This window comes from Polypterus senegalus, chromosome 11 (genome assembly GCF_016835505.1).
Source record: "Polypterus senegalus isolate Bchr_013 chromosome 11, ASM1683550v1, whole genome shotgun sequence".
Classification (NCBI taxonomy): domain Eukaryota; kingdom Metazoa; phylum Chordata; class Cladistia; order Polypteriformes; family Polypteridae; genus Polypterus; species Polypterus senegalus.
In genome coordinates, this window is record NC_053164.1 from 129,467,590 (window position 1) to 129,486,613 (window position 19,024).

Below are 19,024 nucleotides of genomic sequence, written 5' to 3' on the forward strand. Positions count from 1 at the left end.
AGCCGACCGTAGATGTTTCCGATGTGATCAGCTCGGCCATTTGGCAAGAGATTGTCGCTTGTCTCCAGCTCATTCAATGGAGATTGGACTGGCCGAGATTTGTTGCTCAAATATTACATTTCCGGATGGAAAAGATGGCTTGTTGATCCCAGTGAAATTGGGGACTTTACTTCTTCCTTTAACTTATAGGGGGCGCCACTTTAAGGTTTGGTCTGCCGTTTTGGACTCGTGCCCTTGGCCATTACTCATAGGACGGAGAAATGCCCTTTTTCCGAAACTGATTAATAAATGTAAGGGACCAGTAGTCCAGTCCACTAATGAACTTGGTGGGGGGGGAGAAGAAGAAGAAATCCAAGACGAAGAACTGGTAGCGGCCAGGGAAAATCTAGAGCCCAACTTAGATATTGAACCCGATCTCTCCAGCGAGACGGAGGAGGTCACCCCCGACAATCTTCCAGAATGGGCTGCTCCTTCTACATCTTCCCAGATTGCAAACGCCTCCAAACACAAACCAAGTGTTAACGAACAATCAGATTTTGTGCGTTTGCAGCATACTGATAGCTCATTAGAATATGCATTTAAACAGGCTCGCCCTGCTAATGACTCTTATTACCAAGAGCGTAATTCCGGGGGTGTGAAAACCCCACACTTTATAGAAAAGGACGGTTGCCTTTTCAGAGTGATCTCAGATCATTTGGAGGGGGAATTTATTGAACAACTGGTGGTACCTGAAGCACATAGGGAAACTGTTTTGCATCTGGCACATTCACACATCTTGGGGGGGCACCTCGGTGCCGACAAAACTAGAGACCGGTTATCAAAACGATTTTATTGGCTTAATATGGGAAAAGATGTTGAACGATTTTGTACTTCATGTCCAGACTGCCAGATCGTCTCTGCTTATAAGCCTCCTCGGGCTCCCCTTTGTCCTATGCCCATATTGGAAGTTCCCTTTCAGCGTGTGGGATTAGATATTGTGGGACCATTACCTAAGACTAAGGATGGGTACCAATATTTGCTGGTGTTGGTTGATTATGCGACACGATATCCAGAAATGATCGCTGAAAAGGCCAACTTTTGGCTGTAGCCAAAGCACTATGTGAAACTTTTACTCGTATTGGTATCCCTAGAGAAATCTTAACTGATCAGGGCACACCTTTCACTTCTCGCGTGATGAAACAATTGTGTGACAGCTTTGCTATTAAGAAATTGAGTACTACTGTTTACCATCCTCAAACGAATGGTTTAACCGGCGATTTAACAAAACATTGAAACAGATGATCAGGCGAGTTGCTCATAATGATCCCACAACATGGAACACTGTCCTACCTTTGTTTTGTATGCGTGCGAGAATCACCACAGGCGTCCACTGGCTTGAGTCCCTTCGAGTTGTTATTCGCAGGCGGCCGCGAGGCATCCTGGATGTGGTACGTGAGGAATGGATAGGAAACGAGAGAGCAGCTAAGGGTCCAAGCTTTGCAGATCGACTAATTTCGTTGCAAGACAGAATTTCTATGCTTTCCTCTATTGCTGTGGAACACCAACAACGAGAACAGGAAACTCAGAAGCGTCTTTACGATAGGCAGCAAGCTCCGTGAGTTCAAACCTGGCGATCGTGTTTTGGTACTGGTTCCCTCGGATCCACACAAATTCTTAGCTAAATGGCAGGGCCCGCCATTATTGAGGAGCGTATGAGTCCGTAAATTACAAGGTTAGAATACCGGCGGCGCAAACCATTCCAGATTTTACACATTAACCTCTTGAAGGAATGGCACGACCGACAAGAGGTTAACACTTCCTTGGCTGCTGTTTCTCAGTCCGATGTTACCATTGGTAACGATCTTACTGACACGCAAAAGACAGAACTGTTATCTTTGATAGAACGGAACACTGATGTCTTTTCAGATTTACCAGGCAAGACTAACATTACAAAACATAAAATTACCACTGCACCTGATGTTCGCACAGATGCGGCCGTTCGGATACGGAAGCGCGAAATATTGTCGCAAGAGGTAAAAAGATGCTGACACTGGGTGTAATTCGTGAAAGTAAAGTGACTGGTGCAGCCCAGTCGTATTAGTCCCAAAGCAAGACGGTTCGGTTCGGTTCTGTATCGATTTCAGACGCTTGAATAAGGTCTCTAAATTGATGCTTATCCCATGCCCCGTGTCGATGAACTGTTGGAAAAACTGGGTCAGGCGAGCTATATCTCCACGCTAGATCTCACGAAAGGCTATTGGCAGGTGCCTTTAGAGGCTAGCAGTTGTGAGAAAACGGCATTTGCGACTCCTGACGGACTCTATGAATTTACAAGACTCCGTTTGGTCTTCACGGGCACCTCTAACTTTTCAGCGTATGATGGATCAGATCCTACGTCCTCACTCTGAATATGCTGGGGCATACCTTGACGATGTCGTGATTTTTAGCAATGATTGGAAAACACACTTAGAGCGGCTTCAAGCCGTTCTTGAAAGCTTGAGACAGGCTGGCCTTACTGCTAACCCTAAGAAATGTAAACTAGGCATGTCCGAGACTCATTACTTAGGCTATTCTATGGGCAAGGGTTTACTTAGGCCACAATTAAGGAAAATAGAAGAAATGCTTGTTTACCCGAGACCTGAGACACAGAAACAAGTACGCGCTTTTCTGGGGCTCGCTGGTTACTACAGAAAATTCATTCCAAATTTTGCACATAGAGCTGCTCCTCTTACAGAACTTACTAGAGGCAGAAAAAACCGACCTGTCCTGTGGACAGAAAATTGCGAACGTTCTTTCAACGATTTAAAAAAAGCATTGTCTTCTTACCCGGTTCTAAGGAACCCGGATTTCACAAAAGATTTTATCTTGCAAACAGACGCAAGTGCATTTGGTGTGGCAGTCCTGTCACAAATTTTGATGGAGAAGAACATCCAATCACATATTTGAGTAGGAAATTACTTCCTAGGGAACGCAATTATTCTACAATTGAGAAAGAATGCTTGGCAATTAGGTGGGCTGTGGAAGCGCTTCGCTATTACTTGTGGGGACGAAACTTCACTTTGGTAACTGATCATGCTCCACTCCAGTGGTTGTACCGACAGAAAGATACAAACTCTCTCTAATGAGATGGTTTCTGGGTTTACAACCTTACAGTTTCACAGTAAAGCACCGACCAGGTTCTGAACACGCCAACGCAGACGTGTTATCACGACTAAATGAACCTAGTACAGAGAGTCGCTTGATTCACAGGAATGTGAATAAAGCTGAGGGGGAGGGTGTGAGCTGGAGGGCTGATCGCACCCCAAATAGAGACAGACGCCCTGGGAAAACCACAAACCCTGAAACACTGACTACACATTGCTCCTTATCCTTGCACTATAACGCGTAATACAAGCCTCGCGCGGTACTCCACCGACTTATAAGCCTTGCAGCGCCTGTCAGTTTGGGAATTGATTGTTTGCTTTTATCTCTCTCTGCTCCTAGCGGAACTGTTATATCTGACTTGTCATGGAGCACGTTTAAGCTCATGTGTTTGCGGTGTCTGAATAAAAATCCTTCTTTTTCTACGACCTTCTGTGTCTCTGTGCAAATCTGTGACCCAAGCGTGACAATATATATATATATATATACTGTATATATATATATATATATGTATATATATACAGTATATATATATATATATATATATATATATATATATATATATATATATATATTGTGATAAATCACTTGAGAAAACAACTCAAAAAGTGTTGGGGAATTGCCCCGTATATTGCTTGAACAGCAAAGTTGGTCGAAATATATAAAAAAACCATCCAAATATCAGACAATAGTTAGAGGTAAACTGGTGGCTTATATAGGGAAGACAAAATGGCTTCAGGAAATGATGAATAGGGAAATGACGTCGTCAGAGTGAAACAACTTCATTTCTCCCGAATTTTAAGGACTCATCATTCCATTGCTCTTGTTAAAAAGAAGAAGGGGTAATTTTAAACTGAGAAGCCAATTCAGTGATGGGATCCTGTACTACCTTAAGGGGCGGAGTTTCAGGTACCTCAGGTCCTTCAAAAGGTGGGTTGCCTCCCGTAGTGCCTGACGTACCTTCATCTCCGTTATCAACACTATCTATACTAGAATTCTGAGAGCTAGTACACGGCGTGGAAGCAGTCGGAACATTTTCTTTATGTTCCATTACCAAGCCCTCATTTATTAACAGGAGAGTACTGTCTGTACTGCGTTTCATTTCTGACCAGTCGCGTCCGAGTATCACGGCATAGGGTGGATTTGTCATTACGGCCACTATCATTGAGCGCATGACATTATCCACCGAAATGACACAAGAGGCGGCTTGGTAATACTTAATGTCACCATGGATACACCTAAGACTAATTTTATGCATTAGCCATTGTTGCGGTAAGACAAAACCACGAGCAACAATAGAAATGTTACTCCCGGAATCATACATAGCGGTAACTTTTATTCCATTCAGAATTACTGCTCCCGTATACGGCAAAGACAAGGGATTGATCACAGCACAGTACCTCTCTACTCTTCCCAGCGAACAGTCCATCAGCTACGGAGTCGGGCAGGCAGTGAACAGGTGTCCTACCCCCACACTTGAAACAGCGCGGAGGATAGACGGGCTTTTCTTTCTTCCGGGTAGAGGCATCACGGAACGATCAGGCAGGCTCATTAGAAGGTACACGAACCTGTCGCGGTGGCCGAGAGTACCGTTCTGACCCTTCGGTTTTGCAGACTGCCCAATGACGCTCCACTATTTTTATGAGGTCTTCCATATTCGCTACCTCTTGTTTGTGGACCTGCTGGGCGACTTTTTCTGGGAGTCCGTTAATAAATGTTTCTATTTTTACTATCTCAGCCATCCGTTGGGCTCTATTAAAGTCTGGCCTTAGCCAACGTCCTACTTTACCCCAGACTTCGTAAACTTGTAAGCGCTTGAACAAATTTCCACTCCCTCCATTCGGTCGCCTGCTGAGCCGCGGATACGCCGTAGTGTTTGAATATCTCTTTCTTAAGGGTGTCAGAGTTGGCAGCCTGCTCTTCTGTCAGATCATAGTAACCCTCTGCGCTTCTCCCTTCAAGTACAGCGCCAGAATGTAGGGCCACTCTGATTGCGGCCAGGCATTGCATTTAGCATTCCTTTCAAACACCAGGAAGTAAGTTTCTACGTCGTCTTCGGCTGTGAGATATGTTAATGGGGAAGGTACTGACCGTGATGTCTCTACCCAAACTGCTGCATGTGCCTCTGATTCTGCGAGTCGGGTCCTGGTATCTCCGAGTTGGATCTTGACTTGTTGTAGTTCAGCCACCAGAGTGTTTAATACGGCATTCAGATCCTGTCCCTCGCTCATTCTTGGACGATTAAATTAATCCTGCCGACTACGCCAATTGTGATAAATCAATTGAGAAAACAACTCAAAAAGTGTTGGGGAATTGCCCCGTATATTGCTTGAACAGCAAAGTTGGTCGAAAATATATGAAAAAAAAAATCCAAATATCAGACAATAGTGAGAGGTAAACTGGTTTCTTATATAGGAAAGACAAAATGGCTTCAGGAAATGATGAATAGGAAAATTACATCATCAGAGGGGAACCGTAAGTGACGTCATTGTCAGGAGCCGGAAGTGACATCATCAACGGGGTACCGGAAGTGATGTCATCTCCAGGAGCCGGAAGTGAAGTGAATGATAAGGAGGTAGATGTTTCGTTTTCTGAATTACTGTTTGTATTGTGAATATGTTCAGTTGTCTTCTTTAGTTCTATAACGTCAGGGAGATAGGCATTAGTACCATGAAACAAACTTCTATTGTTTGTTATTTCGCTCTCCTTAGGACTTGTTGACTGCTTCTTAAGTGCGCATGTGTGACTATATATATATATATATATATATATATATATATATATACAGTGGGATGCAAAAGTTTGGGCAACCTTGTTAATAGTCATTATTTTCCTGTATAAATCGTTGATTGTTACGATAAAAAATGTCAGTTAAATATATCATATAGGAGACACACACAGTGATATTTGAGAAGTGAAATGAACTTTATTGGATTTACAGAAAGTGTGCAATAATTGTTCAAACAAAATCAGGCAGGTGCATAAATTTGGGCACCACAAAAAAGAAATGAAATCAATATTTACTAGATCCGCCTTTTGCAGAAATTACAGCCTCTAAACGCTTCCTGTAGGTTCCAATGAGAGTCTGGATTGTGGTTGAAGGTATTTTGGACCATTCCTCTTTACAAAACATCTCTAGTTCATTCAGGTTTGATGGCTTCGGAGCATGGACAGCTCTCTTTAACACACACCACAGATTTTCAATTATATTCAGGTCTGGGGACTGAGATGGCCATTCCAGAACGTTGTACTTGTTCCTCTGCATGAATGCCTTAGTGGATTTTGAGCAGTGTTTCGGGTCATTGTCTTGTTGAAAGATCCAGCCCCGGCGCAGCTTCAGCTTTGTCACTGATTCCTGGACATTGGTCTCCAGAATCTGCTGATACTGAGTGGAATCCATGCGTCCCTCAACTTTGATAAGATTCCCAGTTCCTGCACTGGCCACATAGCCCCACAGCATGATGGAACCACCACCATATTTTACTGTAGGTAGCAGGTGTTTTTCTTGGAATGCTGTGTTCTTTTTCCTCCATGCATAACGCCCCTTGTTATGCCCAAATAACTCAATTTTAGTTTCATCAGTCCACAGCACCTTATTCCAAAATGAAGCTGGCTTGTCCAAATGTACTTGAGCATACCTCAATCGGCACTGTTTGTGCTGTGGGCGGAGAAAAGGCTTCCTCTACATCACTCTTGCATACAGCATCTCCTTGTGTAAAGTACCCCGAATGGTTGAACGATGCACAGTGACTCCATCTGCTGCAAGATGATGTTGTAGGTCTTTGGTGCTGGTCTGTGGGTTGACTCTGACTGTTCTCACCATTCGGCACTTCTGTCTATTCGAAATCTTTCTTGGTCTGCCACTTCGAGCCTTAACTTGAACTGAGCCTGTGGTCTTCCATTTCCTCCCTAAACCATGATGGTGAGCAATCTTTGTCTTCAGGTCATTTGAGAGTTGTTTTGTGACCCCCATGTTGCTACTCTTCAGAGAAAATTAATGGAGGAGGGAAACTTACAATTGACCCCCTTAAATACTCTTTATCATTATAGGATTCACCTGTGTATGTAGGTCAGGGGCCACTTTGAGTTCCAATAATTAGTTCTAAAAGTTTTGGAATCAATAAAATGACAACGGTGCCCAAATTTATGCACCTGCCTGATTTGTTTTGAACAATTATTGCACACTTTCTGTAAATCCAATAAACTTCATTCCACTTCTCAAATATCACTGTGTGTGTCTCCAATATGATATATTTAACTGACATTTTTTATCGTAACAACCAACGATTTATACAGGAAAATAATGAGTATTAACAAGGTTGCCCAAACTTTTGCATCCCACTGTATGTATATATATATATATATATATATATATAATATTTAATTAATTTCTAAGGAGTAATTGAGTACATTAATATTTTTAAATTTGTAATGCTTACTTTCTTTAAAGAAAATTTGTTAATAATTTATCTGTATAACATCATTTCATTATTCATCCATTTTCTTCAGCAACTTATCTAGTGGAGGTTGATTTGGGCTAGGACCTTCAGCAGCAACAAACCCAAAACAGACACAAATATAATATATCATAAGACACACTCATTAACACAGTAGTAATCATAATGTAATAGTAATCAAATTATAGTTGCTGCTGCACCCTCTTGCCGCCCATAAGTGTGTTATGTTATTGCATAATAAATTATCCATTTCAGAATAAAAATGTTATATGCTGCAAATTCTCTTTCTCACACACACAAATGTGTGTGTAAAATGCAAGTGCACATTTCATTATACTAATGAAATCATAATTTATTGGAATGATTATAATGTGTGGTATCGCGGAATATCATGGGACAATACTTCAAAATTACCTAATTCAACAATAAATCAATATCAACATTAATAATATAGGAAGAAAATAGACAGGTTTGCATCATCTGTTTAAGTTCTTATTTTTGCATCAGAAAGGTAAAATTTCACTTCTGTGAAATGGCCATCTAATAATATTCACTTCTAATCAGCACACTTTACATTCATGGACTTCCTGCTCTTAACCTCAAACTCTGCAGACTGAAGCCAGTTTGAAATGTTAGAATAAGATAAGGGTGAGCTGCGACTGACAGGAGTGCTTCTCTCCATCTTATTATGTTTATTTTCATCATTCTTTTTTTATATGGTAAATAAGATTGTCAGTACAGCAATATTAACAAAAACAAAAAATGACTTTTATTTCTTAATTGAACATTGTATGATATTTATATTTTATAACATTCATTTCTTGTTATATTTTAAGGCATCAATCTGCTATGCATGATGTCAAACGTTAAAGGTATGTTACTTTATTTTGTTTGTTTCCTAAAATGTTTTCTATCCATAAGTTGGTAAAGCTATTATACAACACATTTGCTGTTTTATAAGGGTAATAAAGGACTTTATAGGACTTAATAGAAGTTGGAGAGCTGTTAATTTGCTTAATGATTATATTAGTTAATGTAATTTTTTTTTACTTTGGCAGTAACAATAGTTTAAATATCTATGTTGTTTCTCTCTAGAAAGTTGACTTGAAGGAGTTTACTTGCGTTTTTGTTTTCCTTTACTCTGTAAATAGCAATGTTAACTAAATTTAAGAGCCATCATACTACTTAAAAAGATTGGGTTTGCACTGTGTGATAAATAACAACAATCTGTAAATAAATGCTATTGTACATTGGATTTATAGCCAGACAAATTGCTTCCTGCTGTGGGCAGTTAACATTGTATTAATAAAACTGAGGAAAGAAATCATTAAATATGTTAATAAAAAGTTAAACTTAAATATTGGAAAAAAGTTAAAGGATGATGACAATGCCTTTTAATGTGTGCATTATAACTAATGTATTAACTGTTTCTATTTTATTAAGAATTATTAAAATATTAACCTACAGATATCTTTAGATTTATTAAGAAATATTTCACTAGAAAATAGTCTGATCTTTGAGTGTATAAAATGCAAAAAGTATTCAAGTTAAACTGTTTCTATTGCTAATTACTTTTACTTTAGTACCTGACTAATTAATTTATATTTATGAAGAAATATTTCACTTTAACTGTATAAAAGTTCAAGGTAAAACTTCATCTATTACTAATATACTTTTTACTATACTATACACTAGTTTTTAGTGCTATTTTATACATTATAATTTCATTTTAAAACATTATAATTTCAAACACAATTTCAGATCTCAGATCAAACAATTATATATTGTATATACATTATATATTATATGTGTAATGAATTAAATTAATTTTGATATATTTAAATATTGTTTAAGAATATTATGGTTATATTAATTATTTTAGGGAGCATTTGTTAATAAGTGCAAAATCTTTTAACGTTGAAACATTTGGCTGCACAAGGACAGATAGATGGACATAACCTTCTATTATTGTTTGGACTGGTTAAGGTTTAGGGTATGTTTTTTGAATAGCTCATTACTTTTACTATTACAGTACACTTATAAAAACATTTCATGGACTAATTTGGTCTTTAAAATATTTCCTTTCCACATATAGCATTAAGTAAAATAAAATTCAGAATGTATTTCTATTCATAGCAAAAGACATAAATAAAAATAAACACATGAGCACTTATTGTTGAACCATTCGGTGTTGCTCAGTTTAAAAAGCTTTTGGAAAAATCTTAAACCTCATACTCAGAGATGTCTAGCAAGGCATGTATGGATATGAAAGAGGAAGTATTAATTTTAATGCAATAAATTCTCATGGCATATCATGCAGGGTTATACACCTAAAAGTATCCCTTACTCATGGCATAGTGTTTGAATTGTGTCTCTATAACACACAATTAAAAAAAAAGAAGTAAAAAAATAAAATCCTTGCACCCCTTCATTTCAGACGCTCTAGCCTTCCTTGTAAATATTTTAAACATTTGGTGTTGCACCTCATCATGGCCAGACTTAATATTAAGGTTATTTGAGTCCACGTGAAAGAGGGAAAACACTCCTAAAAAGAGGAAAAGTCTTAAGTTTTTACTGCCAGTAGAGGAACTCATATCAATCTGTAATCTGGCACAAACCCCCACCCCAATTCAATCCTCATGATTAAAAGGTTTTTTCAATCAGACCAAAATAAAAAGCTTTTTTTTTTTTAAATAAATAGGAGTCCTGACTGGCTGATATGGTTGGGTCATGATTAGACCAAGTGTCTAATAGGTCACTTTTATGAGATTGTACATTTGATTTGTTACTGTGCTACAAAAAACAAAAACTAAACATAGATGATCAGTGGTGCAGGTGAAACAAATATTAAAAAAAGAGAAGCAAAAGACACTGTTGTATTGAAAACTGTACCTGACATTCTCAGAAAATTTAGCAAATGGATAATTTGAGGTAGTTCGTTTAAAATGAGAGTGACCTTGCGGATAGTCATGAGAGGGTGTATAACAGTGTTTCAAGCAGAAATCATTTTGCAGAGTCACATAACATGGTCATAGAAGTGAACAGCAATGAGATATGCAATAAGGCCCCTGCAGAAGATAAAGTGCATCAATCAACACCAAACCCAAACAGTGGGTCATCTTTCTGGTCTTTTATTTTATGTGATGCAAATATGTGACTCCAAAATGCTCTGCTACATATCAGCTTTTAGTAACATTGGCCTTTAAAAAATGTTAAATGTTGATGTTCATTAACTGTACTATCAGAAGGAACCTGACTTCCCACAGATGTGATTTTGCACACATTAATTCCTTTTTTTACATGCATTGCAATACACTATTGATCAAAAAATATTTTTTTTCTTCAGTCCCTTTACCTTATTTATTACTGATATATGTGATGTTCATACAGTATAAGTAAAAGTGTGTGACTAGTTAAGGGGTGCTGTTTGTAAGATGGTGTACTTTTTTGTAAAATTATTGATTGAACAGTTACAGGACGCCAAATGTAAAAATGATCCCTTTTTCTTAAATGTCTGTGTTTGATGTGCAAAATGTTAAAATGTTGGTTTAAATGGAAACAACTTAAATGTTTAAGTATAACGCTTGACTACTGAATATCCCTGCTAAATGGTAAATTGCCTTGCTAAATGGTAAATAAAAATCCCATTTAAATGGTTAAATACAAATTTTACTGCTAAATATCCCTGCATAATTGTATACAGTATATCAAACTTAAAAGGTAAATCATCCCCGCTAATAAGCCCTCAGTTAATTAGTCCAGCATAGTCTGAATGTATAGACAATTGAAATTTAAATGGGAACGTCATTTGGTATAAATCACAGACACTTAAAAAGACTGAGAAAGAGAGTGAGAGACAGAGGAATAAAGAACAAAAAAAACTCATTGGTCACGCTGATGGCATTGACAAAACTGGCACAAATAATAAAAGTAGATGTGGTCCAGGACTTATTTGAGCTGGCAGAGTGGCACTTACTCCAGCTACACATTAAATGATTTCTGCTAATTTCCATGCATCTACCGTGGTAACTAAGAACGTTTTGTGTTTGTCACCTTTTTACTCTAGTGTAATATATAATTGTATGGCATTTCAATTAAATCCAAAAACTTAATGTTCTTCTTCCAGTCTCCATTATAAATCATCTTAATATAATGTAAAAATATGATTATTGTAAGTACTGCAAGAATTTCATAATTGACATCAGGTGGCACTTATTGTGAAAATCAACACAAAATTAGATTCAGGAGTGGTGGACAATTATGAAAATGTGGAAATATATACTCTGAAGAAATATAATATTTTGGTCAAAGAGTGAATTTATGTATATATATATATATATATATATATATATATATATATATATATATATATATATATATATGTGTGTGTGTGTGTGCATGTGTGCGTAATGTTTTTCTTCCAGTCCCCATTATAAATCTGCAATTAAAAGCATATAATCCAATTATATGATTATAAATACTGCAAGTTTCATAATCAACATCAGGTTTCAGCAAGTATGAAAATCAATTCATAATTAATTTCATAAATTACAAACACCGTAGAATATGAGGAAACATAACACCCTGAAACATCTCAAAGGTGAAGGAATGTAATTGTTCTGGTCAAAGAGTGGATTTAAAAATGTAACATATTGGTAATTAAAATAAGTTGTGTGTTGATAGAAAAACTAATGGTAGACCTGTGATGGACTGGCACCCCATTCTGGTTTGCTTCCTGCCTCTGCCCAGTGCTTCCACTATATTCATCAGTCGCAGTAATTCCAAATTGGATTAAATGGGTTTTATAATGGATGGATAGAAAATGTGCATGGATATTTCTCACTATGTGATGAAAGTGTTCGTGTTGGAGGAAGAAAAAAATTTATTTTAAAAACTATTTTAATGTTTTATACAATATTCTATACAATGAACTAAAACAGAACTTTTTTTACATTGAGTATTCTTTGATGATTTCATAATAAGTTAAAAGGTTAAATTAGTCAAATGGTGTTCAGATAAAACTTTGCAAACCGGCAATTAAGAAAGACATGCTTATATTTTTTATTTGTGACTGTTATGAGCTATAGTGTACTGCAACTGTTTTTTTGGGAAAGTTATACACAAGTTTTTAGCATTGACTTTTTCTATAAAGTGTGATGTTTAATGGGCAAGAAATTATCTACTAAAAAAACAAACAAATTAACAAACACTAGATGTAATTTTCCTTTTGTCTTACAGGAAATACTTGTGAACTTCAGAAAGCTAAAATGGTGATTATTCCCAATGTTATTGAAATGATGAGCCGTGAGCACACAATCAGCTGTTCAGCTCCACAGTGTGTCTCTCGTGTGAAGTGCCGCTTCTACAGGGAAGCTGAATCAGAGCCGTTCAGATCTGGGAGCTCATACAGCAACCGATGTGACTTCACTGCAAGAGGAGAAGAGCTGCTGGGACATGTGGATCTAAATCGTGAAGGCTATCTGCAATTCAGTTGTGATTATGAAAATATTATCAACAGTGAAAACTCTGGGAGAAGTGACAACCTGAAAGTAATAGTGAAGGAGCTTGGTAGGTAGTAACTCAATTATATCTGGCTATGGTGAAGATTTCTATTCTATTCCATTAAATGTACATTATCCACATAAATACCTAAACACAATAGAGAGAAGGGGCTGAAAAAAATAAATAATGCTGCTTTGCCTAAATAACAATTACAACATGTTCCTTGCATGCCTTCCCTTGTGCACATTCTTTTTCCTTTCAAATTTGCCCACTCTTGGTCTGTTGATGAGCTACGAAACGATCTTCCCTTGTTTAACACTCCTTAATTCAGCTATGGAGTCACTAACTCCTAATACTTTTTGGCAGCTTCAGATGTTGCTGGAGAAATAATTGAATCTCAGCCTTATAGATGTCTGAATATTAGGAAGCTGTCTAGCACCTCTGTTTATGCAGGAAGAGGATCATGAACACCAAAAACACCCTTTGTCCTTAAACACACAGACTCCTTTTTTATGTGTCCTCCAGGTAGTTATTGATGGAGCCCTTATTATTCCTACTTGGATCAAGATCTGAATCTTATTTAAAAATACTGTATAATACCGTATACAGTAGTACTATATACTATATAGTGTGCTATATAATGATAACGAGAACTGATGAATTTCAACTGATGAATTCCATGTATCTTTCTGCCAATTTTTGTTTCCTTTGCTCAAGAACTAGTGTTGAGTTTTTTTTATCTGTGTATTTTTTGAGCAAATCTGAATAACACCTTCACATTTGATACTTTGATTAGAATTAGACTGCTTGTAGTCGAGTGTTACTGAATGCTACAAATGTGACCTCTTCAGTATATGCTATAACCATGTTAAAAAAGTCTTCAGTACATGACATGACACGACACACATGTATTCACAGCCTATGTTACTTGTTTTCAAGATATGAACATAAATTCTGAAGCCTCAGGTGAATGTTCAGGTAACCTCATGTGTTGCTCTCAATAAAAATTGTTAGACAGTAAGGGCAGTAAAGACTGAAGACTGCTTGGAGGTGATGATATTTTTAACACAGTCAGTCATATCAATTATGTGTCATGCATCTTACCAGCCGTCCTCACTAAAACAGCAAGGAGAACAACAAATTGTGGAATTGTACTCAGCATATATAAATAATATTAATCCTGTATTTGGTAAGTAGTACTCATTGATTTGTAAGTTATTTTATTGCATTTCTATTTAATTATCATTCTTTTTTAACTTAATACTGCATTTTATAATTTATTACTTTTTTCTAGTAAAAGCTGAAATCAAAAGAGCAAGCACAGAGGATCAGAAGATTGAATCTGTCATGATAAGATGTGAAGGGGATCGGCTAGTTAAGGGATTTTGTCATTTTTATAAGAATGAAGCTCTTTTCAGATCAGAGGCATACACAGGTGTAAAAGCCTGTGTGATTACTGTGCTTAAGTATCAGCTGTTGGATCAAAGATCAGTAAAGAATGTCACTCAAGTGAACGTGAGCTGTGAAATTGAAGTCGTAAGAGAAAATGACAAATGGACATCACGCCGCAGTAGGAAGGTGATGGTGGACTTATATGGTGAGTACACAACATATTTGATTACAGTTACTCATCTTCTTCCTGGTTGCAATAAGATGCTTTAACTTTATAAGCAATTTATAATGCAAATGCATCCAATACTGGAAATGTACACAGCAAAACAGCAGAAAGAGGGATGTGGTGAAGGTACTGTATCATTTTAATATAAAGCCTACATTTTAATTAAAAAAGAAAGTAGGCTTATGGGAAGCATGATCTCAAAGCAAGAGAGCTAGACTAGGCACTCTGAAGATTCAGCTTTAATCCTCTGACTGACTCACAGTATGAGTGGACAGGGTGTCACTTATGATGCCTAACTTACTTTTGTATGTAATTGTATTGATTTGTTTCATATTATAAGCACTTTGTGATTTTTCAGCTTAGAGAAGGTTGGCTTCCAATTGTGTTCTTTATTTATAAGGCACAGTAAGTGAGATCTGAACAGTTTGACCTTTTTCTGGAGGAGTGAATGATGCTATGTCGTGTTTACAGAGTGGTGGAAGAGAATTCATTGTGTGGCCATTCTTGGCTCAAATTTTTCCGTATTCATTTTTGAAAAACAATCCACTGAAAGAGAAATGCATCTTTAGCAGAGAAGCATAATATGCAAAAAAAGCACTTTTTTTTAATTGACCCAAAAGCTAAAATAGGAACAAATGTTTTTGAAAAATGAGAAATGACAATTAAAAAAAAGATTATTTCATAAAGTTTTATCAGTACCTGTGTAAAGCTAACTTATAGTCCAATAAAAAAACTGCACAAGACAATATAAAAAATTATGGGAACAATTTTAGAGATGATCTGATTATGTTGTTTAATGTAGTACATTTTTTAATGTATTTATATAATCACTGTATGACCTTAAGCTGGATAAATAGGTTAGGAAATGCATGGATTAATGAGGTTCTATAATTATACCTTTGTCACAAAAGCACCACATTATTGTAAATTTATGCAACTTTGGGTAATTCTGTTTAAACTTACGATTTTATTACTTTTTAAATGGTGGGTGGTACAGTGATGTATTAGTCAGCAGTTCTTCCTTACAGCTCCAATTTAGTTTTTGGCGCAGGTCTCCCTGATGTAACTGTGCTTCTTTGGGTACTTTAGTTACTTTCCATTATGTCAGACATTATAATTACAGTAATTGGTCTAATATGACAGTGTGTTTCTCCCAAATTCCTAATGTAAGCTTAATAGGTCGATTAAGATGTGCTGAATAATGAACAAGAAGAATTTGTCTCTTCATAGTACACTGATTCTTTGCTCCTGGCATTTGCCATTTTTGTACTTTGTTTCCATGCAGTTTGTAAAAACACTGAGTTTATGTAACATTCCAAATGCATATTATTGGTAAAAAAAGAATGCTGTGTTGTTTTTTTATGCCCACCCTGTGTTCACGTGGGCTTTTTTTCTGGGTATTCCAATTTCTTTACACAGACATATTGATATTCATTTTAGTTTGGAAAAAGGTTTGTGCATAAGGCCTTGTTCACACGGGCGTTAAGTTTTTGAATAAACGAACTTGCTCTGAACGTCCTAGACGTTTATGTTGCATTTTGTGGTGGCGATCGATTGACTTCTTCACCGCCGTTCGTTTGTCTCTGTCTAATGCCAGCCTGTAGCCCAAATTGTAGTTTGTGTGTTAACCTGTGGAGGCAGTGTCGGGAACTGGATATGAAAGCCCTTGTCGTTTTATTTGAGGTGCCTCCTTTCAATATGGACCATTTTGCTATGTTAGATATTAATCTTCTTGTTTTAAAAATACTCGGAATACGGCGACGTAGGGAGAGAAAAAAATCGCCGCCGCTACTGGGTTCATCCTCTGACTGCACAACGTCGGGTTAAAGGAAGTTTTTTTGTGCTTTATGAAGAAATGCGATATATGGGATATATCCGGTCCTCCGAAGCGTAAAATAAATGCGCAGAAAACGAACTAGAAGCGGTTTCCTTGCGTTCGTTGGCTTTTGAACGCCAAGAAAAAGCTGCATGGAACGTTTTTTTGATGCCGTATAAACGCGCTGCCGGACAAACGCACGTCACCAAAGCCCGTGTGAACACTCTCATTGACTCATACATGTAGAAAACACTCGGCGCTTGATCCGCGCTCAATGGACGCTACGAACGCAAAAAAAACACTCGATTTTAACGCCCGTGTGAACAAGGCTTAAATGAACACTATGATGGACTGGTCTTCTTCAAATCAAGGAAAGACATATAATATTTGAAATTGATAAGCAAGATTTCTCCAGAGTCCTGATATTTTGGTTACAGTTAAATCCTGCTTTCTGTATGAATATTTACTGTTCTGATATTCTGAATGAGAAAAGTGACTTGGAAAATGAACTGATGTAGACATATATCAAATGTAATAGCTGTAGTATATGTGTTGAAAGTGAATGATGAAAATGCAATCTGGAACTATGTATTTGTTATTCCTTTTACTTATTTCAGGTAATCTCGGTAAACCAGCATTGAGTGTAACATCTGACATAACTGGAAAGGAAGAAGCAGTAACGCTGACATGTGAATTGCCTCAGACATTCCATGAAGCTCACTGCCATTTCTACAGAGATGACGATTCGCATCCATTCAAGTCAAAGAGCTCAGAAGATAACAATTGTGAGCTGTCTGTCAATGGACATGAACTGCTAGGAGGTCGAGTTACAGGGATGGAGACTGAGGTTCAATTGAGGTGTGACTACACTCTGAATATGAGCCCAGAGATTCATTCACAGTACAGCAAGAACAGGAGTGTAAGAGTGCTGGGTGAGTCAAACAATACCACATCTACTATGAATGTAATGATAAGCAAGATTATTTAAACTGATTTAATTATGGCTTTGCTTCATACTGTATAGTTCTTACTTTCACATTCAAATATTATTGCTTAGCTGTTTTAATTAATTATTAACAAAAGAGAGATAAATTACCTTTGTCAGCAATTTGGAGAATATGTAGCTAAGGCTAAAATATATTTTAGGCATTTTATCTACTTTATTACCTGCATTGTTCATTCAAATGGCATTTCTCCCTTTTGCTGAACAGAATTGGACCTGTGTATAAGTAAGGTACAAGTCAAAAGAAGTGTCACCACCTCACCCAACAACATATTTCCTGACTCCAGGTGGTTTCAAAATCTTTATGGATGATTTCAGTTATGCTCTCTCAGCCACTCTTGTCATATTAGCCTTTGTGTTCACTCTGAAATTTATTACAGTAGGTTATTAAATGTGCATTAAGTTATAATTAAAAAGAAGTGTTTTTGACATATCTAAGATGTTTTTGTGGTTATGTTACACTTTAATATTTGTATTATCAATCATTCAGTCCTTGTTTTATTGCATGACTGGAAAATAAACACCAAAGAAAAACTTGACATATTTCAATGCAATTTTATAAGAAATAGAACTTCTTAGCTATCTTTTGTTATATGCATTTGTTTAATGTTGTATATGTTTCAATGTGGTGATATAAAATTAAGTAAACCTCACATCACTGAGAATGCCTACAAAAATCCAGCTGTATTAGTCATTCTAATAGATAATTCAATGATCTAATTGGAAGCTAAATTGACTATTTCCATCAGCATTAAAAAAACATTTTTTACAAGAATACCATGTCAGAGACACTCTGTCTTTCAAAAATGATACTTTAGTAAAAGTACGGCATGCCAACAATATGAATGAAAGAAATGACAAAGGTGTTCAGGAAAAGACGACACTCTTTAGCAGGTTGAGGTCTTTCTAGGTTACTTGTCACACCTCTCTGTAGCTGTGTTTGTCCAAAATTTCCAAGGTTCTTCAGCTTTAGCTTACTTCATGGAATAATTCAGGCAATAGTATGATGCACATAGCCCTGGACCTCAGCACTTTTGCCACACCCAGAGTGCTTCCAGGTACACAGCCGGCACTTCCGCCACACTGGGGAGTGCCGGTGGAAGATTGCTGGAGCACACCTGGAGCACATCCAGGTGCTTATGAAAGGAGCCACCTCCCTCCATTCGAGGGCTGGGGTCAGTAGAGAAGGACACAATGTCTTGGAGGAGAGTAGTGGAGGTGGCCTGAAGAAGAGAAACGCAGTGTGAGAAAGGCCTGGACTTTGTGGTGAAGTGGGTTGTGTGCACTTTATTATTGTGTGTAAATAGTTGTAAATAAATGTGTGGTGGTGCATTTAACATGTCTGCCTGTCTGTGTCCAGGGCTTAGTCCACACCAAGTATCTTTGTTTTAGAAGTTTTAGCAAAATTCAATGCAAAACAGTTCACACAAAAGTAGAGAAAAAATTGATATTACAAAAAAAAGAAACATTCTGTTTAAGGCTTACTTGTATTGTTTCCTTTCTCTCTA

The 19,024-nt window shown here is 37.1% G+C and overlaps 1 protein-coding gene across 2 annotated transcripts in view; it reads left to right on the plus strand.

Annotated features, from left to right (window-relative positions):
• LOC120539518 overlaps positions 1–19,024 on the plus strand; it is a 580,969-nt gene that overhangs the window by 253,620 nt on the left and 308,325 nt on the right. Inside the window, exon 1 of one of the 2 annotated variants that reach the window (XM_039769653.1) lies at positions 8,237–8,296. The exons of the other annotated variant lie outside the window; for it this stretch is intronic. Within the exon in view, the coding sequence (XP_039625587.1) occupies positions 8,266–8,296 (31 nt within the window). The 5' untranslated portion in view covers positions 8,237–8,265. Of the gene's footprint in view, positions 1–8,236; positions 8,297–19,024 lie in introns of those variants that run through there. 2 annotated transcript variants of the gene reach the window in all.